This window comes from Carassius carassius, chromosome 6 (genome assembly GCF_963082965.1).
Source record: "Carassius carassius chromosome 6, fCarCar2.1, whole genome shotgun sequence".
In the NCBI taxonomy this organism is placed as follows: Eukaryota; Metazoa; Chordata; class Actinopteri; order Cypriniformes; family Cyprinidae; genus Carassius; species Carassius carassius.
The window spans coordinates 2295828-2320819 of record NC_081760.1 but is presented as its reverse complement, the minus strand read 5'-3'; the positions used below and the strand labels follow the sequence as shown (position 1 = coordinate 2320819).

The window sequence follows — 24992 nt, the reverse complement described above, 5'->3', positions numbered from 1 at the left end:
ACATCATTTATTATACATATCTCATATAATAAGAAATTATTCTAGACAAACTTTTTTATATATATATATATATATATATATATATATATATATATATATATATATATATATATGTCATATAGTTTGCGTAAACAAAATCACATTTGATGCAGATGTTTCGTGTGCTTGAGTTCTTGAGAATCAGAGATTCCAAAAACAGGTTGCTATGGAAACAGGTGTGGAGATTTTCCCATTGGAATTATTTTCAGTGTGGCACATTGTTCCTCATCACTTTACATTGTGAAAAACATCCATGAAAACTGAAGTGGGGCGATTGTGTGAATACATAAGCAAAATGAGGTCATTTTATATGTGCGTATTCAAGTGTGACAAAACGAGAACTTGGAAAGGCAGTGATGTAAAATGCACACAACAAGAAACATTATAAGACTGTGGCTGCACAAGGTTTGTGAAGTTATCTGCATATGTACACACAGCATTGTGCCTGTATACTTTTTTTTTGTCTGTCAGCATTTTTTTTGCAGATGGTGGCTGTATACATCAACGCTGGTCAAAATATGATTGCACTGAACAGTAAACATATGTGATAACATGTCTATGCATGTATGGATCTGACATCCTGTGTGTAGGTGTCATGATTCGTTGTATATGGAATAATTAACTATTATTATGTCTGTATATATAGTGTCAGTGTGTGTAAGAATATGTACACATGTTTGGATATGTATTAAAGTGGGTACAGCATGCTTGCACCAGTGTGTGTGTGTGTGAGTGTGTGTGTATGTAAGGCACTCAGGACAGCTCGCTCACACTCACAGGCATTGCTATGCCAGGTCTCAGGTACGGCACAGCATGGACGGCTTTAGAGAAGTCTGGAGTCAGCACTCGCCCGTTCTCTCCTGTACTGCCCGTTATAGACAACCTGGCCTTACTGCGCATAGCATCTGTGAACGTCATCTGTTACCAAACACACACCCACACAAACAGAATGTAGAACAACACAGCGATTCACACCCAAATTCACACACATTGAGACAGAAAGAGAAAAAAAAACAGAAACATTTGTTAATGTTTTACAGTGCATATATTTATAGAAATACAGATTATATTATATATACAGATTTAACATCTATACATAACTGTAGATGTTTATGAAGAGCAGATGGGGTGGAGAATGATTGACAGCTAATGGGTCTCGCTCTAAGAAGGCTGAGCTTTGTATCAAAAGCAAGCGGTGCAGCCAATTCACAAACAACCACAAGCGCCAATGATGATAAACAAATTAATTTCTCTATGATCCATCAATCTTTTTTTGCCATAAATTGTACCCTCCCTCTGTTCATCCTTTACCTCGTTTTTCAATCCTGATCACATAAGATGTGTGTGTAGGCACAGTATAACAAAAATATACAGTTAAACAACTGCATGTGTGATTTTGTATTTTTAAAGAGGTCCTATCATGAAAATTTTCTTTCATCTCTTGATATATGAAACTATGTGAAGTTTGAGAACTGAAAACGTCTTTGTAAATCTGTCACAGTATCATTTAGACTTTGCAAAAAATGCTATTATGTAGGATGGAGCATTTTTTTCTTACAATAACACATGATTCACAGTAAGACCAGAAACATCCAATTAAACAGGGTCCATTTAGATTTTATGTTGGAGAAAAGGCCCCGTTTAATTCAGAAAAGAGTTGAGAAAAAAATAATGGAAAACGAAATTACGTGCTAAAATTAAAGGGATAGTTCACCCAACTATTATATCACCTACATTTTGACACGAGCCCTTAAATGCATGTCAGCGTGATGCCTGGAGAATCATGCAGTGGCGATGAAGCATTTGCCATACGATAAAAAAGTGACAAAAAAACTAAACAATGAACAAACGACAAAAATAAAGCCTCTGCCGTTCCTACCCCACTAGATCTTAACACTCTCCAGCCCATAAACGTTGTACCCTTCCTTATAAGTAGCAAAATTCTGAGAATTCTGCGAGGAAGAGGAGGGATTTAGGGTCTGAGTCTTGGCAACCTTCATGCGTTTGGCCTCCGCGCGAGACTTGTAGCAGAACTCCACCAGAGCGACCAGCATGGCCAACCCGAGGCCACCCACCAGGATGTAGAAGACACCCGCAACATTACTCAGGCTGAGGGCGCTAGTCTTCTCCTGCAAGGGGTTAAAGGTAAAAAATCAAAGATGAGAGAGAGAAAGGATGACAGTATGCCATTACTACTAACTATCACTGTATATTTGACAGACTACGACTTTAAAGGTAATTGCACTACAAAAAAAGTACAGTATTAAGTGTGCATATGTGAGTGTCTAACAGTAAAATACATAGACGGCTACAAAAGTACAACAGAACAATACGGTGCAGTATGTGCACATAAAGAAGGAAAAAAGACGCCACCTACAGAATTGCAATTAAAGACAGCTAAGGTAAAAGGCAAATATACAAACAACATTTACAGCATTGGTGAGGGAGAAGGAGAGACCGCATGGGGAAGAGAAAGAGAGATAGGAGGGAGAAAGAGAGAGTGTAAGAAAGATAAAAAATAAAAAGGAACAGGACAAGTTTTCAATAAAGCACATAGAAATACAAAGGAGCACAAGGAAATTCTGAACCTATACAGGAAGGAGTACGCGTGTTTGTGCGTGAGAGAAATGTGGATCAAGTAGACATTTATTTGTGTATAAAATGTGTCTCGGCTATGTGTCTCTCGCATGCATTACTGTGCGTTTATATATTACAGCCCTGTTTGTATAGGCATCGTTGATTATATACACAGTACAGGTCAGGTTCTGATTCATGCGGTGGTTAATCTGTGTAGGGACTTGTTTCGACACACACACATCGCTATAGACTATATTACTTTTTTGCACAAGCTTCCTTTTGTATCGCTCTCATACTATTTTCTTCTTGAACACACAAAGACACACACACACACCAACACACACAGTCAGTCTGCTGATGCTTGGGATTGCCCAAACTGAGACAGTGTATTCACAAGTTTTCATGTGTACACACATACACATTTTGGCCCTACCAGACACACACACACACACACACACACACTCACGCTCCCTGCAGTGACTGACCTTACTTCCAGAGTCCTTGGCTCCACATTCTCCCTTATCGTACCACCATTTGTTTTTCAGCTTGTCTAAGATGCCTTGCTCACTGAGTTTCAATACTGCAAGGTTTACTGGCGTTCTTTGCGTATGGGAAATAACATAAATAACATTACCAATGTTATTTTATGTTATTGTCAGTAACATTTGCACTCGCTAACAGCACTGGCAATGATTCAGCCCTGAGCGTGGTGGCGATCGGAAGTCTGCGCTCCATTTGGCAGTCGGCAAACACGGCTTTGCCGTGCCAGATGTGCACAGACTCATCGCCGCGAGCAGGAAGCAGAAACAGAGCCCGCCAATGAGCCGTGTACCTCTGGGAATGTCTTTTTAAGGTATTCTAGATTTCCTTTTGGAGCAGATGTTTCTTTCTGAAAAATCTAGCTGACCAACCGATGGTGTAATCAAATTTGTAGGTGCCTCAGCTTGTTTCCCGAGGGCCACTGGTAGTGCTTCCTGCTCATTTGCATTTAGTTCATTTCATTTTTTACCCAAAAGTCCCCAGCACGGGTCTGACCTTTGACTCCCCGCCTCCGCTGCCGCACTCTCCTTTGTCGTACCACCATTTGTTTTTCAATTTATCCAGAAGCCCCTGCTCGTTCAGTTTTAGCACTGCAAGGTTTACCGCATTTCTTAAACAAACGATAAAACATACTTGTCAGAAAGCATGGGGGGGCGGGGCTGCAATGGGCCACGCCCCCACAAGTTGCATAGAATGAATGGAACATTGGGTTAGACAATCAATCAAATCAACCAACCAATCAAAATGACGTTAAACAGCCCATTATAATATAAGGTGGTCGAGCTTTAAGAGTTCTTTTTAAACTCAAACTCTTTAGGCAGGAGGCTAGAACAGAGGAGGATCAGCAATAGTATCAGTTATTACATAATCGCACATACATATCCTCAAATCAGTTAGCAGAAAACACTCTAAGAGGCAAACAAATCTGGTTAGAAGTATCAAGAGTGACAGCATGCATACTTCAAACAGTGCATCATCAAATGCATTCATAATCAAGTTATTGTGTTTTCAGTCTATGAATCATTCAAAATCCAAGTGCCCAATCACATGCATTGATTATTACTCATTATCAATAAATAGCTTTTGTCATAACACAGTCTGGTTGCAAAAGGCCATTGCTTCAGTCATTAAAAACAGACATGCATTCAATAAAGCAGATACTAGTGGCAAACATGAGCAAAAATGGGTCATACTAACCGCGAAACAAGCATTTTAGAATTTTGGTTGTAAGTGTATAGCTTCAGTTTTTCATTACTACACTATGCTTTGCTTAAAGCGGGGAGAAAGCTATTTGTGAGCAGAAGTAATTTAATGTTTGCTGATGTTTGCTTCATTGAACACATGGCAGTTGATTTTCAGCAAAACAGGTGAAAAAAAGGCTTCAGAACTTGTAGACTACGGGATAAAACACATTTGAAAACTTCAAGAGTAAACCAGTTAATTCTTGCAATTATGTTTAGGGCTGTCAAAATTGGAACAATAACAAGCAATTAATTAAATTGTCTAGTGCCTTTAACAACAGTTTTCACCTATCGGCAAACCTGAACCAACAAAATTATTGACAGGGAGAGAGCTTTTCAAATTAATCTTCATTCTCTATTCTTTTTAGAGATTCACCGATAATCGGTTTTACCGATATTTTTCAAATTTAATATTAAGTCCATAAAGTATGTGAAAACGGTTATATTGCTTAATTATTGCAGATGCACATATAGCAACGCATTCTCAAACTCAATACTACAACTACTTAAAAGGAACTGAATGCATTAACGTGATTATGAAATTATCCTCATTCAAATATTTTAATCTGACAGCCCTAATAATTTTTATATAATCTTAATTCGTTGTGCATTTTATGGCGCTCTCTTACTTCCTATTAAAAACTTAGAACTGAACTTGTTATTAAGCTTGTGTTAAGATAATTACCTATTTGTCTGAGACTACATTTTACTCAATTTTCTACGCCATCATCGGCAGAGATGTCAGCTGGGCTTTTTAAAGCCCTCACTTTCGCTGCAGTTGTCTGTTATCGCTGTTTTTGCCTATGGTACTGTCCCTCGCTATACTCAGCACTGCTATTACCTAGTTTACCTCATTAAAAAAGGGGACCCCCGGCCTACATCAGGGTAGGTGGGATACTATAACAACATGGGCCATATTGTTATACTACTCCACCCACCTTAAAGCAGATCCCTTGGGTGTAGCGATGCCGTAGCCTTTAGAGTCAAGGTTCCCTCCGACCTTCATGGTGTCACAGGGCTTGCGTTGCTCGATGTATTCGTTCATGGTGGACTCCAGAAGGTAAGCATATTTGCCTTTGGATTTTCGGACACGCAAAACGCCTTCCACCGTGTTTTTAACAAACACAGATGGCTCTGCACTCTTCATGTACTGCCACATCTTGTCAAAGAGAGCAATCTTAGATCTCTGTTTAAAGTGAAGACACAAAGATAGAGAGAAAAATGGAGACATTTAGATTCGGGGTAGTGAGGATATGATGGTCAGTAATATTAAAGTTTTCATTCTAGATATGCACATCAAGAATAGATCTAGGACGTTATTTTTTATTAAAATAAATTAAAAATGCAATTTAATTCAGCACCTCAATGATGAATAAGTGTTTAAAATCTAAATTAAATTAAATTAATTTTGATTTTATGGGGATACAGTCCAAAAATATAATGAAAAAGGGCTTCATTAAAAATATTAAATTCTTGAAAACTTTATTAAAGGAATAGTTTACCCAAAAAGGATAATGTGCTTTCAATTTCCTCATTCTTGTTTGTTCATCAGAACAGATTTGGAGAAATGTACCATTGCATCACTTGCTCATCAAGGGTTCCTCTGAAGTGAATGGGTGCTATCAGAATGAGAGTCTAATTATGGACTTGTATTTTGGCCATAAGCGAAGGTTCACAGTTAAAATGCCTTTATGATGGATTTGTTTCTTAGAAACATGCAGCTTTTCACTGAACAAGATGTTAACTGATGGACTGGAGTGGTGTGAATTACTTGTAGATTATTAAGACTCTCATTCTGACGGCACCCATTCACTGCAGAGCATCCATTGGTGAGCAAGAGATGCAATGCTACATTTCTCTAAATCTGTTCTAATGAAGAAACAAACTCATCTACATCTACAGTACATTTTAGCAAATTTTCATTTGGGGTAAACTATTCCCTTATGTGCACTGGCATAATATCTATTATTATTTCTATAGAAAAACACAATGGCACAGTTTTTTTCAAATATTTATAATATTTTAGAAAAACTGTGCCATTGTGTTTTTGTGTATAAGTCTTAAAATATCAGAAAATTTTATATTTTCACGATGCAATAAGATTAGTTCAAATTCAGCAAAAATTCGAATGTTATTTATGAATTAATAAATCAAAATTGTGTAATTCATCATTGTTTCTTTTGAAACATCTAAAAGCATATGCATGCCATTTATTTATGGTCCAAGGGAAATATTTTAATGATTTGTTTTTATTGATGAACCACACTGGTCCACTCACCCTAAAGAACTCTTTGGTGGAGCCTGCATCCAATGTCCCATATGCAATCTCAGTCTGTTTGGCCAGGTCTTCAGCACTCTCGATAGGTGACACCATCCTCTCCACAGTGAGAAAGGCAGCCAAGTTAGCCGTGTAGGAGGAGATGATGATGAGGGTGAAAAACCACCACACACCACCAACTATACGGCCAGACAACGACCTACACACAGCAAACACAGTCAGCCACACACTAACACCAACATGCTCCACCCACAGAACCAGCCTGTTCTTACAGTAATATTCAAGAGAAAGAAAGAAAGAAAGAAAGAAAGAAAGAAAGAAAATAAACCCTTTCACTTTGTAAAAAATGGGGAATATGCAGCCGAAACACGGTACCTCTCCAAGAGGGCTAGAAATGGTGACCTTGTGCATCTTATTGTTCCCAACCGGGTGAATGCATGTTCACAGAAGAAATATTCAACCAAAGTTTAAACCACAACTTTGATAAAACATTTCTCATCCTTTGTTGGCTCTTTCTTCTTACCCTTGGAACACTGAAGTTGGGAATTGTATATTACACTATTTTCAATGGAAATGGATACGAAGCCAGAGCTGCAGGAGCATGAACATACAGAAACCACGGCAATGGTGGGAAAACTGTTGATGCACTAAGCCGAAAGCACACCCCACACGCTAGCCGGCTAGCATTAGCACCCACTGCACGCACCAACCTTGGTGAAATATCGCATCCCTGCTGCATAAAAGCGCCCAGAGAAAACCACAGACTATTAAAGATTCCAAATTCGTTTGTAGATTCGCTAGGGCCCAGCTGCCCATCCTCAAACTCCTCAGTGTGCCACTCGTAAGGGCTGAAGCGGCTAACAAGGAAGAGCACGACGCTAACTCCGATGTAGGCGAATACAATGCACATCCAGATCTCGTAGGCCAACGGGTCCAGGAAAGAGAAGACACCAGGCTTGGATTTCTGTGGTTTCTTGATCATAATGGATATGCCCAGACTCATGAAAGGTTTCGAGAAGTCTATCACCTCCTCTCTAACCAGAGTGATGGTAAGAGGAGCTACAGCTATGTCTGCTTTCTGTCAACAGTAAAAAGAAGAGGAATTAGGTGAATTACACATATAGGCCTCTAGGAAATGTATGATGAAATGCAATGAACTCCAAATTTGCTGATGTTTATTAATAGTTTGGTTTGGGTATGGGGTTGGAATTTAGAATGAGGTGATGCAGAACAATATATTAATATGTGCTTTATAAGTACTAATAAACTGTCAATATGCTAGTAATATTCATGCTAATAAACAACTAGTCAATAGTGAGAATTGGTCCCTTAACTAAAGTGTTACCGTGCACTCTGAGTCTATGTTTTACTACTCACCCCATAAACCAGTTCTCCAACCATTCCATTCCAGATTTTGGTCTCAGCATCTCGTGCGCCGTATTTTCCGTCTGCCACAATCCTCAGCTGATACTTAAACCCACAATGCTTTGCAATCTCGGCGGCCAGGTCCACACAGTATCCCTCATATCTTTCATTATCGGTGAATAACTCTGAATTCTTTTTCAGCATTACATACGGTGCCTCCTACAACAAACATGCAGGGAGAAAAAGACATTGACATTATCTTCGAATGAAGGTGATTTCAATTGCACTTGATATGAAATATCATGGAATATCTCTTACCAGGATTGTTGTCACAACGACTGTTTTATTCTCCATTCCCATGGTATCATTGGGGAAAAGGTCAGATTTTGTCACAGCCATTTTGTCCATCTCATTCCAGTAACCAATCTGATAGAAAGTACACACACAAAAGACAAATAATCAAATATTTACTTTAACAAGTGCTAAAAGTTAGGGTTAGAAATCAATAACCTTACCGAGAACCATTTTTATAGGGTTAAGTTAAAGGGTACTCGCATAAGAAAGAGAGCGGAAGCTAGAGAGTATGGTTTCTAAAGTTTTAAAAACTTATATTTTTCTGACACAAACACATTGATTCAATTCAGAAGGCCTTTATTAAAGCCCCAAAGCCATGCGGAGCATTTTTTATTATGGATGGATGCACTTTATTGGACTTCAAAATCTCAACAGCCCTTCACTGCCATTAAAAAGCTTGGAGGAGCCAGGACACTTTTTAATATGACTCAGATTGTATTCATCTGAAAGAAGGAAGTCATATATACCCATGTATTTTTTTCCTAAATGTGAATAGAACACTGTACTAAAATACTCTTGACAGTGTTTCCTATATCACTATTCAGCAGTGGTGCCGAGGTACAACCAAATCAACAGTGCCAAGGAAAAAGAAATAATGACTGAGTTGGGCTGTCTGCTTGCAGACTTGAATGTGATGAAAGAGAAACATGATTAAAGAGACTGTGTGCAGCGAAATAAGAATAAACTGTCAACACACATTTATATTGCATTGCACCCGCTGGCTGCACAAACATCCTTCACAATCAATGCTGTTCATTAATTACTTTTATGAACTGGTCCTTTGTAACAAATTGCAAAGACTAAAGAATCATTCACAAACTCAGGCTCATCATTTATAAAATTCCACACTACACACTTCATGTATTAATTTATTAGATATCCAGTATTTTATGAAAGCATATTTTTTTATTAAGCTTTTAGCTTCTAATGAAAGTGTAGTACTTTCAGATCGGTTAAACACTTTATATCACTTTATATCTAGTTAGGTAGTAGTTATCTAGTTATCTACTATCTTGTTCTGGGTCAGTAAGACCATTTAATGTTTACAAGACAAATCTTTATTTTTTTTTATAAAACTACAGTAAAAAACAGTAATATTGTAAAATATTCTAACAACATGAAACAACAGTATATACTTTAAAATGTAATTAATTCCTGCAAAGGCAAAGCTTAATTTCAGCAGGCATTACTCATCAGTGTCACATAATCGTTCAGAAATCATACTATTATGCTAATATCTCAAGAAACACTACTGCTTAGCAAACATTTGCTATTATTATGAATGTTGAGTAGAAAGCTCTAAAGAACAGTGTTTCTTTGAAATAGAAGTTTTTGATCACTTGATCATCAATTTAATGTGTTCTTGCTGAATAAATTACTTACTGACCCAAACATTTTTATTGGTAGTGCAGGTAAAGATACACTGAGTTTAGTTCAAATAAATGGTAATTTGAAAATAATAATAATAATAAATTACAGAAAAATTAAATATGTTATCAAGGAAGTGTTGCTTTAGTTTGTTGTTATTATATAATTAAAACAAATTGTATGGTGGGTGCAAGAATCATTATTTGATATCATTAAGTGGCAATGAAATCAGACTCTCTAGTGAAAATTTGTACAATTCCCATCCCAAATACTCATACTAAAGTTCATGAAGAATGCAGACTCTAGATGCACAGTGTTACCTTCACAGGGCCACTGTTTTTCAGCTCCATGACATTGACTGTGTAATTCACTCGTCTGCCATACTGATCGAATTGAATATTTCCTGTCAATCCATCCACACGCACCTGAGCAAACACATGCACAGATGTTAAATCTTATTAAGTTCTCACACACAGACAACAGGCATTGATAACGTGTCGGCAGAGTGGACCTGTTTGAGAGCACGCTCTATCTCCATCCCCTGAGCCCACGGGACCGCAGGATTGGCCAGGCAGTCTCCGTTGTTGCCACGGCGACTGATATCAATCCTTTGTTTATGAAGAAAGCGGAATGCCTCGGTCATTACTTGCACAGCATCGTATGTGAGAGCAGAAGTGTACTGCAAGAGAAAGAAAATTCTGATGTTTTATGATCGATAAAAACTTCCATAACAAATAGAGACGATAACTATGTTTAAAATGCTGTCAGCTATATTTTTGATTTTAGCATCATTTAAATATTTGCACTCCTTCACCCTGATTCTGCTGTCTGCTCCAGGGTACTCCTTCTCCTCCAGTGCCTCCCAGCGCTGGTCAAATTTAGCTACAAGTGGGTCATCAAAGTCCACTATCTGAAATCCAGATACATTCGCTCCTCCATACTGAATCTTGGACAAATCTCCATCCACAAAGCCCTGAAACACACACACACACACACACACACATACATACATTTTGTAATAATAGAATTCATGCTACATAAAAATATATGCTATTAGTATTGTTAGTATCACAAACAAAAATGCTAAATGACTCATTCTTCCACACACAACATACACACACATTCTGATCACATGCACTACGAAATGCATATTATACACCATCATTAGAATCTGAAATACTATAAAATTCCTTAAAAAAAAAAGAAAATGGGAATTTTGTCATTATTCACTCACCATACACCATATGACCTTCTTTCATCCATATAAACCAAAAACATGCTTAGCAGTATGTCCAAGTTGCTCTTTTCTACACAGTTGAAGCACTTAGGGATTAGCTTTTTTAGGAAATTAATTATATATATATAGCGGAACAATATATATATTGTTCAGCTCCACATGCAAAAAATAAATAAAGAATAGCAGTTTAATAGTGCCATAAAAACTTAAATAAAAATAAAAATTTAGCCTTAACTTAATTACAAAAATGAATTGCAAAAAAAGTCATAATATTAAAAATATTTAAAGAAAAAGAATCACAATATTAAAAGAAATGCTGTGATTATGACAGTAGGAATAGGCCTGCCTCAGTGAGCGTCTGCAATGCAGGAAACGGATGTGCAGGATTTATTAAAACCTTACTTATGCAGGATAGTTATGTATAAAAATGAATTTATTCAGGAGAAAAAAAACCTGACAGACATTCGGGAAATTGCCTCTTGCAATCTGAAACCACATCAGGTGGTTGACTCCACTCTTTACTTATGACTTAATTATCATAGCTAATATTATGCTATTAATTTCATAATGATGCAACTTAATTCTCATCATTTTGACTCAAAACATTACAACTTACGTTTTTGAAATGTGATTATTCTGACAAAAAGCCAATTATAACAGTTTGTTGTGGCACTACAAAGCTACTTGGAATATATCCCATAAACCATATTAGCCACCTTTCTGATGCTTTTGGAAGCTTTAAATCTCTTGGTCACTGTATAAATTTGTTTTGTGGTATAAATTCCCCCCCAAAATCTCCATGGAACAAAGATTGACATACGTATTTGGAACAAAAAGAGGGTGAGTAAAAATGACAAAATGATTCTTTTTGGATGAATTGTTTCTCGAAACTCGATCGTTGTCAACTTACAAAATTCGCAATGATGTAATGATATCCTTTCACATGTCGACCGATCGTAATCACCTGAGGAGAAGCAGGCCGAAAACGTCATTCACAAGAGAGATTTAATTAAAGCCTCACATAATAAATGTTGAAGGTGTACGCAGTACATCATTCCTTAACTACATTCCTGACCTTACACGTGTGCTGTAATGTGTTTTAGTACATCATTCACCTGCTCCATAATGTCCTTGACTTTGTCCTGTTCACAGTCTAAAATGACTCTCCTCTCTTTCTTGTTCTCCAGGTCCTGAAAGAGGGAGCGATATGCCTCATCCTTCCACTCATCCTTCAGGTTTCCGACGTTTATGGCTGTTACCTGCCATTTCCTCTCTGCCGCTGTGTCCAAGACGGCCTGGAGGGTAGACAGACCTACATAGAGAGACACACAGCAGCGTGCATGTGAGTGCTTCACATCAAATGCCTGCATCACGTTTTTCATCAATCTGCTCAAGCTTTAATTACCTTCCTAAAGTGTAATTGCTACTAGCTTCACTGTGTCTTTTCAAATCTCAGTTATGGCCACTCTCTGTTTTAACCACTGTTCTACTTTAATCAACCACTACTCCATAATTACGCCCAGAGACCTTGATATCAGGAGGAGTATTTTTATTGCTCTTGAAGGCCCCTTGGGACACTTTTTCTCCTTCATTTATCATTTCTCCTCCTCGCTCTCTTTATTTCACCGTTCTCGCTTTTGGTCATCTGCCCTTTTATACTCCTCTTTTCTTAAGCCTCCCTCTTTACTGCACATCTCTCCCTCTCTATCTCTCTCGGTTGATTTCATATCTAGGTCTTGCACACTCCAGTCACCATTCAGAAAGCATGCAGCTAACATAGTCATAATAACTGAAATTGTCCAAGACTGAGTTATGATATTGTGTTATTATTTAGCATATAAATTTTTCCCCCAATAAGAAAAATATTCATATTTGACCAAACAGACATTGTAGAGTTAAAATCTGAACATTTAAAAATTATGATTTCAGTCACACTTTATTTTTAGGTCCAATTCTCCCTATTAACTAACTATTAACCATGACTTTTGCCTCAATAAACATCTAATTTGATGCTTATTAATAGTAAGGTCGTTGTTAAATTTAGTTATGGAGTAGGATTAGGGGATTTCCTGCAGAACAAAGCATTAATATCTGCTTTATAAGTACTAATGAACAGCCAATTTGATAGTAATATGCATGCTAATAAGCAATTTATTAATAGTGAGAATTGGTCCTTAAAATAAAGTGTTAACAGTGATATCTAGGTTTAGAAAACTCATTGAAATTTTTTCTTGCTTTAAAATATATTTTTGGATAGAAACTGCTTTTCATGAGTGCAATAGCAATAATATAATAATAAATTCCATTAGTAATAATAATAATTATCCAGTAATAATCTGGATTTCAGTAACGACTGGAAAAGCCATGAAAATTATTATTATTACTATTTTTTTTTTTTAAGATGGGAAACATTTTTATTAATATAGGAAAAATGCCACACACAGAGTTTCATAAACATTGTTGAATCACAATCCCACATTACACATTAAATATGATCTAATTAGCAATGACTGTATCATGATGCACAGCAGTTTTACATTCAGTTTGGACAAATAAATTGCTTGTCAAGAGAAACTAGTCTAAATAAATAAATGACAGATGAAACTTCAATTAAAAAATTAAAAGATCTATAAATAGAGAGAGCGAGAGAAAGAGAGAGAGAGAGAGAGAGAGAGAGAGAGAGAGAGAGAGAGAGACTGTAATGTATCTGTAAGCACTCCCAACTCACATGCTCTTTCTCCAAGAGACATTTCACCACAAAGTAATAGGACTATTGATTGAATTCTCTGGTGTATGTGTGTTTAAGTGTGTGTGCAAGCAGCTCTGACAGAGCCATGGCTGAGAAAAAAAGATAAAGAATGCATGCATCTCTCAATAGACAGAGAGACAGTGTTTACCTCTGTCGCTGTCATACAGATAGGCAAACTTCTCCCACTTGTAATACTCCACCAGACTGATGAGAGGCCCTTTGATATCAGGCCTCATCTGCAGAACAAACTGGTTAAGTCCATCAGCTGGAAAACTGGGCGTGATGAAGGACACGTGCAGCGTCTCGCAGAACGACGTGATGGTGTTCACTGACTTCTTATCGTAGAAGCCAAAGATGGCATACACTCCTCTAGAAAACTGTGAGCAAACTGAAAAAACAAAAACAGTAATATATAGTAACTAAATGTTTTAAGATAGCAAGGTATTACATTTCTGGCTGATACCAATAAATGCCTGCCATTAAATTCTAAAATTAACCTTTTTTTGTCTATAAGAAAACATTTATATTAATTTTGGCTAAAGATTACAATTAACGGTGCAATTAAACCTTATATTTTTGTAAATTAAAACTGAGATTTGACATTCAAACTTCTGATATAAAAAAATGAAAATGAAAAATATGCATTGATAGTTCATTCACAATCAAATCCATGCATTTAGAAAAGTCATAACATGAAATTTTATTTTGTCTTGACTTTAAGTGAGCAATAAATTATGCCAATGGTGATCTAAATGCAAAAATGGGGGAAATTAGCATTCCTTATTAAATATACAGTGTCACACACACAAAAACACACAGATAATTTATCAAAACAAATACTTTACAAATCGGCCAATAATAGTGTACCAATAACTAAATTATTGGTAGTAGAACTGGGCACCATTGTGACCAAAATATTGTTTTGCAGTTTTATTTTTTACTGTATATTCAAAGCAAAAATTGTATATAACCATCTTAAATTAGAAATAACCATGTGAGAGTGAGTTAAAAACAAATGCTTCTGCACAAATAAAAGGCACTTCTTGATAATGTGCTCTTCATACTTCTCTTTTTACAGATCTTAACAGAGTAAATAAAAGACAATTATTCCTAACAGGTAAGAGGAACATATGAAGTCAGGATTAAACACTCCAGATAATATTACAAATGTACAAACTTACAAATGTAACCTCTTTTTTACTGGAAGGGGACTGAAGAGCTGAAAGTGCCTGTAATTCTGTTAATTCTGAGAAATGTGCTTAATCTGATCTGAGAAAGTGTGACTGAGCATTGAAGAGAAAGAAATGAATTCAACATACAGTAGATGTCGCCCACTCCTAAAGCCACCCTGGCTTTTTAAACACAATAAATCTATGCAAACATGATATGTACACTAACCACAAACCACTGCCAACAACCATTTAGTCTCGAGTCTCTTATTTTGACAGAAGCCACTAAATGATCTACATTCTGACCTATAAGACAGAAATCAATTAGAGATTTAAGCGTGTTTACTTAAAGTTCAATTTGAGTCAGACTATAGCAATATATCATCTATTTAAAATGTCCTTTAATCTGTTTAGTCCAAATTAAATCATGCCACTATGGTGTTTGCAAAGTCAGGCTAATAGATGTACAGCATATAACGAGATTGAGGTATGTATACAGTAAATGTTAATCAGATAAAAAGATCAGTGCTGTGCACAAATCCTTTCAATATATTTCAAATATGTCATGTACACTTGGACAGACAAATGGACAATACGCAAAAGCCTGACTATAACTCTACATATAACTTTATTTCGGAGAAGAACGGTTGATCTAATAGTTTTATAGAAACAAAATAAAAAATCATGGCAACATTAAACCCTGAGCTGAACGAAGCATACTGTAATCTAGCTAATACACCATATTCAGATATTTCTGCCAGCCACAGCATCTCAAACATATCAAGATCATACACATATACCCAAGTGTATCAGCATTGTGAACAACATAAAAACCTGAAATTTAAAAGAAGAATGTCAATGTATTTTTTCTTTCTTTTTTTGGTATTGGTAACAACAAGAATACTCTCTGTAAAAAATATTTTGGGCAAAGACTGATTTTATTAGCCAGTGGCATTTGCCACCAGTGACATAAAGCCTGAGGTGATGCACAAGATTATGAAACTTCAATACAAGCACAATATTGTACAATTGCCTGAAATTAAAGGGATAAATAATGCTCCTGCACAATTAAACTAAATCTGTTATGGATAATGCAATTAAAGTGTAGATCTGCTAATGTTGCATCAGATTTCTTTTTAAGCGTATTTGCAGCACTGAGTATTATAACCAATCACACACATTTCTGTTGAGCTTATGAATACGATGACCAATCAGAGGCATTTAGATTAGTCATAGTTCATCTTCATTCTCACAAATTCTCTCATCACAAACAACAAAGTGCAGTTGTTATAACACGCAGTTTAGCGAGAATACATGTAGAAATGGCTTAAAGTGACTTAATGTTGATAGAATTTTATTGGTAACAGTCTATATTATTCTGACTGATTGAAGTAATTGATTTAAATTAGGCATTGGACATGAAACATAACAAATATAATTAATAAAGTTATTATAAAAAAAAATGCCCTTGAAAATGAATTCCAGGGGGTTATTATTGCCTCCTAATAGAGAAGTTAAACTCTGACACTGGTATAATTAGTCATTAAATACTGACCAGCATTCTGAATATTAGACACACACACACACACACACATATAGGTCACATACTGTATACTGTTTTTTTTATGTATTCACATGTTGCATGTGCATATTTACAGTATGTGCTCATCGAACTATGAAACATATTCATAATCCATGCTGCATCTTGTGTTCACACAGAGTGATCTGCATACAGTCTGCATGCAGTCAGAAAGCTAAATATGAGACTTTGATCAGCAGTCACACAGAACAGTAGAGAGAGTCTGAGCTGGCACTGCCACACATCAGGGCTTATGGGATATGGCTGTGTGTGAATGGGGCCGCACACATACATGCTCTGGGGATTCATTTGTGTGTCAATTGCTCTCGCTGTCTAAACGTGTTGTCAGTACAGTAGGGAATTGCAGTATGGCAGTTTGTATGCCATATTCATAGTGGGAATCGTGACCTGAAAACAATGTTCTTCCAGAATATTCTTCCAGTATAATCAAAAGGATAAGTAAGAACTACAAATATTTCAAACAAATATATCCTCGTTCTACACTCTAAAAAGGCAGGTTTTTCACACACAGTAACAGTTATATTTGGAAGCATATCGTCCTGAACAACCAATTTATGCTAAAATGATTATTTGTGTTTTTAAGGGTTCTTTATTCCCACCTTCTCCTTTTTTAAATCTGTCATAAAATATTTTCAAAGCCACTTTATTATCGACTTTTATGGAGCTCAAACTGTTTTTTAACAGAACATGTAAATATGACCAGCTTTGTTCAATTGAGGATACTTTTTAATGTTAATGACAGAAATACTGAACTGCTATCCATTGACCTTTTCCTTCTGATATGTGAAGGGCTCTAATACTGTCCATTCAGAATGGCTACTTTTGGCCTTCATAAACTTAACATATTTTATTTAAACACGTAGAACAAATGTACTGTGACTCTGAAATCATTTGTATATTTCTATTCAGACACTAAGAAATAATAAACACTCACACGATCATTGAGACATAGATGCGATTTCACTGGAACTTAAATACATTTATTTCTATTTGGTGTTTTATTTCTTTATGTGTTTATTCATGTTTAGTCTCTTTATGTTTATTCTTGTTCAATCTTGTTCGAGAACTGTCATTTTCATACAATTTGTTTCTCATGTCATAAAAAATTAAACTTCCTAAATGACACATCTTGCTGCCGGTTGTTGTTGTTGTTTTATGGAAAACCCATAATAGAGGCTACAAGGTATTATAAGAACTATACAGAGGGGTTATTTGAAAATAAACTATTATTAAAACAATAGTTCCCTTAATAAGACCATTAAGGTTCATCATAGCACTTTCAAAGCATGATTCTTTATGAAACTTTAATAAAAAGGGATTCATTTAGCAACAAAAAAGAGACAAAAAGCCCTAATCTGGTACTGTTTAGAACCATTTCTCTTAGCAGTGCATAGCATTAGTTCTAATGCAAAAACAACAACATTTTAATGGATTTTCCGATTAATGACAAAGAAGGTAAACTCTGTCAACTGATTGGATCTGGCAGCAGTTATTGGCATAAACATTAAAGTCAACTGACAAGACAGTCTATCTGTCAAACTGTGCTAATCAGAAATCATAGCTGTTTCTGCATTGAATATGCAAATGTTACTGAGACTTTATGACAGAAAATGGCCTTTGCTAAAGCTTCACAGTCTCCTCCTAAATTCAGTGTGAATATTTAATGAACATCGCACATAAACGCACCCTTACATCGCAATGAAATTGCAACTGAATCCAATAGTAAATTGTGGTTTCACAGTTCACTTTGTCTTTGATTTGGGAAAATTTCCAAAGTCAGAGCATTCCTGCGTGTTCTTGCATTTACACACATACCGTAATGGGAATCTGACATCCCAACATGACATCTTCTTATTTATCCGTAAGTACACTTGGAAAACTCATACTTCAGATGTGGTCATTTGTTCTTACAATGCCACACATTCAAGTCAGAAAAATAACACGGAAGAGTCTAAACAAAACAATTATACTATGAAAAATAAACCCAACATTTCCTAGTTTCTCACTTAAACTTCCCTTCATTCATGTGCTCAAAACATATTATTACTCAAATATTACATCATCATTAACGTTGTGAATTTGCACTATCAATGAGCTAAACTGTACCAACACTCAACTGACTTGAGCCGAATAATGACACTATTATCTTCTGTTGAGTTTCTTTTTAGTTGAGCTCACTTCATAACTAATGAACTTTGCAACATTCCCACTGTTACTGAACCAAATTTAGTTGACAATGAACTAACAGCTAAAAAAAAGACACCATTGTCTTTTAGAGCTTTTAGAGCTATGATGGCACATCAATTGAATTACATGTCAACGCATCATGTTGTGACATTTCACCCGTGCACAATTATCTGCTCATGTCACAACCCTTGATAACAAGCTCACCTCAAACATGTTTCCTCTGTAATGATCAGGTTTATATTCTTGCAGACACACACACATTAATGACTTTAAAACAGCTCTTTTCCCTGTGGAGCACCAAATCATAACGTCACATACACATTCCTCATTGAAATGTCAGCTGTGTTCTCTTGATTAACTAATGCTTTAAATGAACCCTGCTTTACTTGACCCCTCTCTCTCTTTCTGTTCCTCAAGGTGATTGCAGATTGTAGGGATTGAGGGACTGTCAGTAAAGGAGAGAAAATACTCAGTCACTCATTCTTCATTCTGTCTTCAGCACTAAATCCTCCACACCCCTTTTTGGACACACTGATGTGAATATCTTTAATATAGAACACACACACACACACACACACACCATCATTATGCTGCCTTCAACATGCTGGTGGTTGACTGTGCATGTGAAAGAGACAGATTTAGATAGTAGAAGTGACATATATATATATATTTTGGTGTGTTTTATGTATTTGTATTTCATAGACACAATGTAAATTGAAAAGTAAAACATTTTACATATATTTAAAGTTTATTTTTCACAATACAAATTAGATCCGTCACAAGAACATCATTATATTTGAGTGTCTTTGACATCAAAAAGTAAAATAAAAAAAACTAACTGAAATAATTGAAATCGGAAAATAAACATCTGAAAAATTCAATCCCGCTTAAAAAAAATGGCATCTGCAAGATTTGTTAATGATTTTGAAAGTCTCTTACGCTCACCGAGGCTGTATTTATCTGGTCACAGTAAAAGAGTAAAGAATAATATTGTTAAATTGAGTTGTATTTTAATATATTTTCAAATGGAATTTATTCCTGTGATGCAAAGCTTTTTTTCAGCATCATTGCTCAGTGTCACATGATCCTTCAGAAATCATTCTAATATGCTGATTTGTTGCTCAAGAAACATTTCTGATTATTATCAAATTGAAAACAATTGCACAGTTTAATATTTGTGTGCACACCACAATACTAAAATATTTTGTTTATATTATACATGTTTTATTGTAAAAAAAAAAATACAAATTAAAAAAATATATAAATAAAATAAAATAAAATAAAAGCAGTAATGTACAGTCAGTACAATAATAACTGGCAGACTGCACATAAATGCCCATGAAATATTACTTTAAGTTGAAAAATGTATATATTATAATGTTAGACAAAAATTTAATTTAGTTACCTTTCAAAACAGACAGATAAGTTATCATTGAAAGGGGAAAGAAAACTGCCCTTATTAATACTGCGATTAACCAACTAGAATCAAGGAATCCACAGAGCCGTGGTGTGTTCTGATTGTTAGTGCATCACAGTAAGGGCTGCTGTTGTTTGGTGATAGCATCTCATAACTGACAGCAAGCTGGAGGCACTGTATGCTCAGCGTTAACATTAATGTGTTATTCAACCTAACTATTGAAGAAAAGCTGCTGGATTCCAGGAACACAAACTCTAATATCATCAAGGAATATACATAAGCAAATCGGATTATCCCCAAAAAATCATGCCATTTAAAATCTTTGAACAGAATAACAGAGACTGATGCACACCAAAGAATATGATACAACATATAACATCAAAAACGATTCCTAACATACTAGAGCACATATCTGTCAATAGAATTGGATGATACTCTGCAACCACCTCAAGGTTACAAACAAGTGATAACAGAGGGTGTGTTGCAATATAAATGTGTTTTTTTCAATGGGAGACCATAAACTGTCTAAACAGTCGGGTTTTCTGGCAAAGTAATTCACATCATAATGTTTATATCATTGAGAGAAAATCCTGCTTAGTGCCATGTATGTATCAGCATCAGTGGCATGCAGCGGTCCACACACTTCTTATTTTTATGTTTTTTGTTTTGTTTTTATAAATCAAATATTAAGTTACACTAAAAACATTAAACACATTAAATTTGTGAACGCGGAACATGCACAAAACCAAGAGGCGGGATTTATCAAATGAACCAATCATAGTGCAATAGAGGCATTGCCTCATCTCACATCATATTTTTTTGCAATATTTGCTTTGTTTTATTTGGTCACACTTTAGTTTAGGGACTAATTCTCACTAACATCTGCCTCAATAAACTACCAATTTGCTGCTTATTTATATTTAGTAAGGTGATTGTTAAGTGTAGATATGGGGTAGGATTAAGGAATCTATAATATGGACATGCAGAATAATATGTGCTTTATAAGCACTACTAAACAGCCAATAAGCTAGTAATATGCATGCTAATAAACAACTTGTTAATAATGAGAACTGGTCCCTAAACTAAAGTGTTAGTTTTTTTATTTTGGTACTATGAATTATTTACCATCCAATTTTTTGAGGAGGCATTGCTTCTCTTGCATCCTCAGAGGAATTGTCCCTGTGGCTAAATGCAACGGGAAAGGAAATTCCTTCTGTGCAGTAAACATACAGTACAACATAATGTTGGTCTAGGCATGTTTGTATACAGTCAGACAAAATAATAAGCCTATTCATCTTCCAGGTGCTGTGAACACGTTCTATATTTGCAAGCCCAAAGCAGTAAACACAAACCCCTATTCCTCACACTTTCTTACAATCAAATGCCTAAGCAATTTTCAAAATGTTATATATGTGCACCCTGCAGTATAATTTAGATTTTCCGTGCATGATTTATGTATGTGTGGGACAGGTATGTGGGGGGTGGCCAAGCCATTCCCATGAATCAGCAGTAGTTTAGGCTATTGACAGACACAGACTTGTCGCAGTGAAGCTCTCATCGCAAAGCATCAGTGTTTGACATCAAAAGCAGCCATGCAGACTGACAGACAACTCATTCAGGTTAATGGATTGGGTGAAAACTACACTAAAGATGCCAAGCCAAGTGCCTCCACAGTCCATGTTTGTGCACATCTTGTCTTCAGAGACCTCATTCAAGCAATGTGTTTGTTTGCTAGTGTAAAACATTCAAATCGTCATGCATTTGCTTCTATTTTGAAATGATGTCTTACAATTTTGCAATTGTTAAACAAAAGGTAATTTAATATATCTATAAAATATTAATTATTCCTCAAAAGCCTGCTTATTAGATTCCAGAGTAGTGGTGGAAGAACTGAATCATTTCTGTGAATCTGTTCTTGCAAACAGTTTGTTTCAAAACATACAGTAGTTTAAACATGATTCAATTATTAATTTGCATCAAGACATAGTGTGGATTCTGCCATTTTGACGTGACATATTAAAAATGCACTTAAATTTTACTCTTTTTTTTTTTTTTTTTTAAATATGCATGTGGCAAATACATATTGCTGTTTATTATGCAGATTTTTTGCCCAGTTTAGTCTGTTGCGAGCATGATTCAGTTCATAAAAATGTGAATGCATTTACATAAATGTATATAAAACTTTAATGCATTTATATAAATAGTAATGGGAGATCTGACTCATTTTTGCGACTCGTTTTGAGAACAGTTTGTTTCGAAGAAGTGTTAAAAAAATTATTAAATTCTTCATTTGTGTCATGCATAATTGACAGTCCCACTCCCAACCCCCATATTATATTATAAATGCTCTGAAACATTATTTTAACAAATTGTATGTAGCACATACATACTGTATTGATGTTTACGTTTTTTCCCAGTTTGGTCTGTTGTAGATATGCAATATATACAGCACATAAAAACAAATACATTTATATAAATGTAAATATAGCCTTCTCTAAATCTCAAAGACGTTTTATTTGTTACATTTTTACAATTCGGCCCAACAAGATATTTTTCACCCTCATTCGTTCACATTTGCTTTTTAGGAAAGAGTTCAGTGAATCAGTGAGTTGTAGACTCGATTCAGTCTTATTCGTGAATGAATCGTTCAGGCCTGTTTTGTGAATCCATTGAACAGTGCTGACTGCAGCGTGTCTGGAGGCTGTGTTAAAAGCCAACAATTTCAAAGCATCTTCTAACCCTTTACATTGACACAAACTCACACGCACTAATAATTAATCACATTTTTGAATCATAACGCGTTTCATCCCTCAGTACCGCTCTTCAGATGGAAGATGCGTGGGGGAGGGAAGCGCGCGAGGTCCTTTTTTACGCCCTCGTGCCTCGCTTGTCATAAACCCTTGAATTATATACATACAGCAAAATAAAATAAAGTGAAATTCGACCGTAAAACATTCGATAACGACAAAAGGCACTTATATACTTCAGAGGGAGGCAACCTGCTGTTTCATTTGCCATCGAATTGTGCAGATGCTGCTAAAACGGGGCCATCTCCTCTCCTCCTCCGTTACTGTGGAAACCATCATCATGCTGCTCCCGCGAATGCCAATTATCTAATCCCCCCGAAAAAAAAACCGGTTTACATAACCACCATCTTCCCAGTGCATAGTTTGCACACCTAGACAGCCAGAACCAAAATGTGCCACAGTCGAGACTCATTCAAAGCAAAGTGCTTCAAAGATGATAAACCCATTGTTTGCCAACATCAAGGGTTGCGTAAACGGACAGCACACCAGCGTTAATAATAGAACATATGTAAGCAGGCGAATAGGAATAAGAATAACACACAGAACCTGCCATAAAGCCTCCTGTAGCTAATATTTAACGCGCCATGACTGGAGGATGAATGAATAATAGGGAGGAAACCTAGCCGCACTATGATCATCACACCTGTGCATGGGTAGACTAATTCATAACAGCATTCAGATTAGAATATATAAGAAATAAATTAGCTCATGTGGGGGGGAAATCTCATTGACTTACAGCAATTTGTAATGGCGAAGCTGTTAGCCACCTCCAGGTTATCAATGTGAGGAGTGAGGCGGAATTCGCTCGTGCCGAACTGAACCATTCCGATCCGAAACGCGCTGTACTCTTGATCTGCTCCTCTGGGGAACAGGCCACCTGAGAAAATAACGCATTAAAACATGATTCAAAATTCAATCATGAGAACAATCTCGTCTCATTTTCTAAAATTAGACATTGCTTTATCACGAAAATCTCACATGGCACACAAGCAAAAAAAAATTATGTTTCCGTTATTTCTTTTATCAGCCGTATCAAGTCGGAATTTGATGCCTGTGATGTAAAGGCGCAGACAGGTGAAGTGCGCTCACCGATTTGGACGCTTGGAGATCCGCCGAGCGTCAGTCCCCATAACGCGGGGAAGAGGAGACCCGACAAAATCATCGTCTTCTGCTTATCCCCGCGCCCGCATCCAACAAACGCGCACTGTTCACAAAACAGCGAATCGACACATGATAAAATTGTTACACGGTTAAAACGCAGATGCTCTCGTTATACCGCGGTGCTGGTGAGCGAAAGAGCGGGCGAGATGATGCGGGAGTCTTGCCCTCCTCCTTTGCGGCTCCGTCCCTGAGAATCGTTTCAACTCGGCGGACACGGTAAGAATACTGATGAAGACGAAAAAAGCCGAGCGGAGACGAAGCTGCTCCTGCTGTGAACGCGCATGGAGAGAGGCGCGCGCTCGCTCTGGGACACTGGCTTATTACACCAGGTTGGCTTATTAGCTGCTTTGGGTTAAAGGATTGCGATTCGTCGATCTTATTCATTAGTGTAATATATGTTGCATAATTTCTTATGGTTATGAATTTATTGATTGAGCCAGAGTGGTGACAGATGTTCCCCTGTAATCCAATAGGTTCGGGTTCCCCATCTTCTGAAATACATGGTAATGAACAGCTTAACCACCTTCACTCGGACTAATCAATAACTGACATACACCCATTACACTTATTGGTACCTAGAATTGGCTCAGACCAAAGACCAAAGCGATGGACCCCAAAATTAAGTGTTGTAGGCTATCTTTAAAGGAAGAGTTCACCCAAAAAAGAAAAAGTGCACATTTAAACTTTTCACAGTTTCTTTTTAAACAAAAAAACACAGTACAAAATATCTGACCCTGGATTTCCTTGAGCTTGTGAGCCATTATGTAAATTAAGGCATGTTACCTAGTTTTTAACAACTAAAGTAAAAATGAAAATAAAGTGTAGCTCTTATTAACAACATTGCAATTTAGGTCACAATGATGAGGCATTTATCATATCACAAAAGTGTGTACACACTCTAGC

General features: G+C 36.3%; 1 protein-coding gene across 7 annotated transcripts; it reads right to left on the bottom strand.

The window, feature by feature from the left end:
* Positions 1–99: 99 nt before the first annotated feature.
* Positions 100–24309, bottom strand: LOC132142203 (glutamate receptor 2-like). 7 transcript variants are annotated; one of them, XM_059551880.1, is made up of 16 exons: positions 24018–24309; positions 23665–23805; positions 13897–14136; positions 12115–12311; positions 11910–11963; positions 10577–10735; positions 10274–10441; positions 10083–10187; positions 8359–8466; positions 8053–8259; positions 7386–7753; positions 6676–6874; positions 5336–5583; positions 3652–3766; positions 1953–2168; positions 100–957 (listed from the first exon to the last, which is right to left on the bottom strand). In XM_059551880.1, the coding sequence occupies exons 1-16, from the start codon at positions 24088–24090 to the stop codon at positions 793–795; spliced, it is 2763 nt and encodes a 920-aa protein (XP_059407863.1). In that variant the 5' UTR covers positions 24091–24309; the 3' UTR covers positions 100–792. The 7 variants fall into 7 exon arrangements, 5 of the variants coding, with proteins under 5 accessions (XP_059407863.1, XP_059407860.1, XP_059407858.1 ...); XM_059551877.1 differs by lacking the exon at positions 3652–3766 and adding an exon at positions 3102–3216 and having other exon boundaries at positions 2034–2168; XM_059551875.1 differs by having other exon boundaries at positions 2034–2168; positions 24018–24308.
* Positions 24310–24992: the final 683 nt, after the last annotated feature.

Excerpts from the sequence above, each read along its gene's own strand:
- LOC132142203 (XM_059551880.1), bottom strand. The coding sequence starts at position 24,090 with ATGATTTTGTCGGGTCTCCTCTTCCCCGCGTTATGGGGACTGACGCTC. Across the intron at positions 23,806-24,017 it reads ATCTCCAAGCGTCCAAATCG|GTGGCCTGTTCCCCAGAGGA; the intron begins GTGAGCGCACTT and ends TTATTTTCTCAG. Across the intron at positions 8,260-8,358 it reads TCGTTGTGACAACAATCCTG|GAGGCACCGTATGTAATGCT; the intron begins GTAAGAGATATT and ends TGTTTGTTGTAG.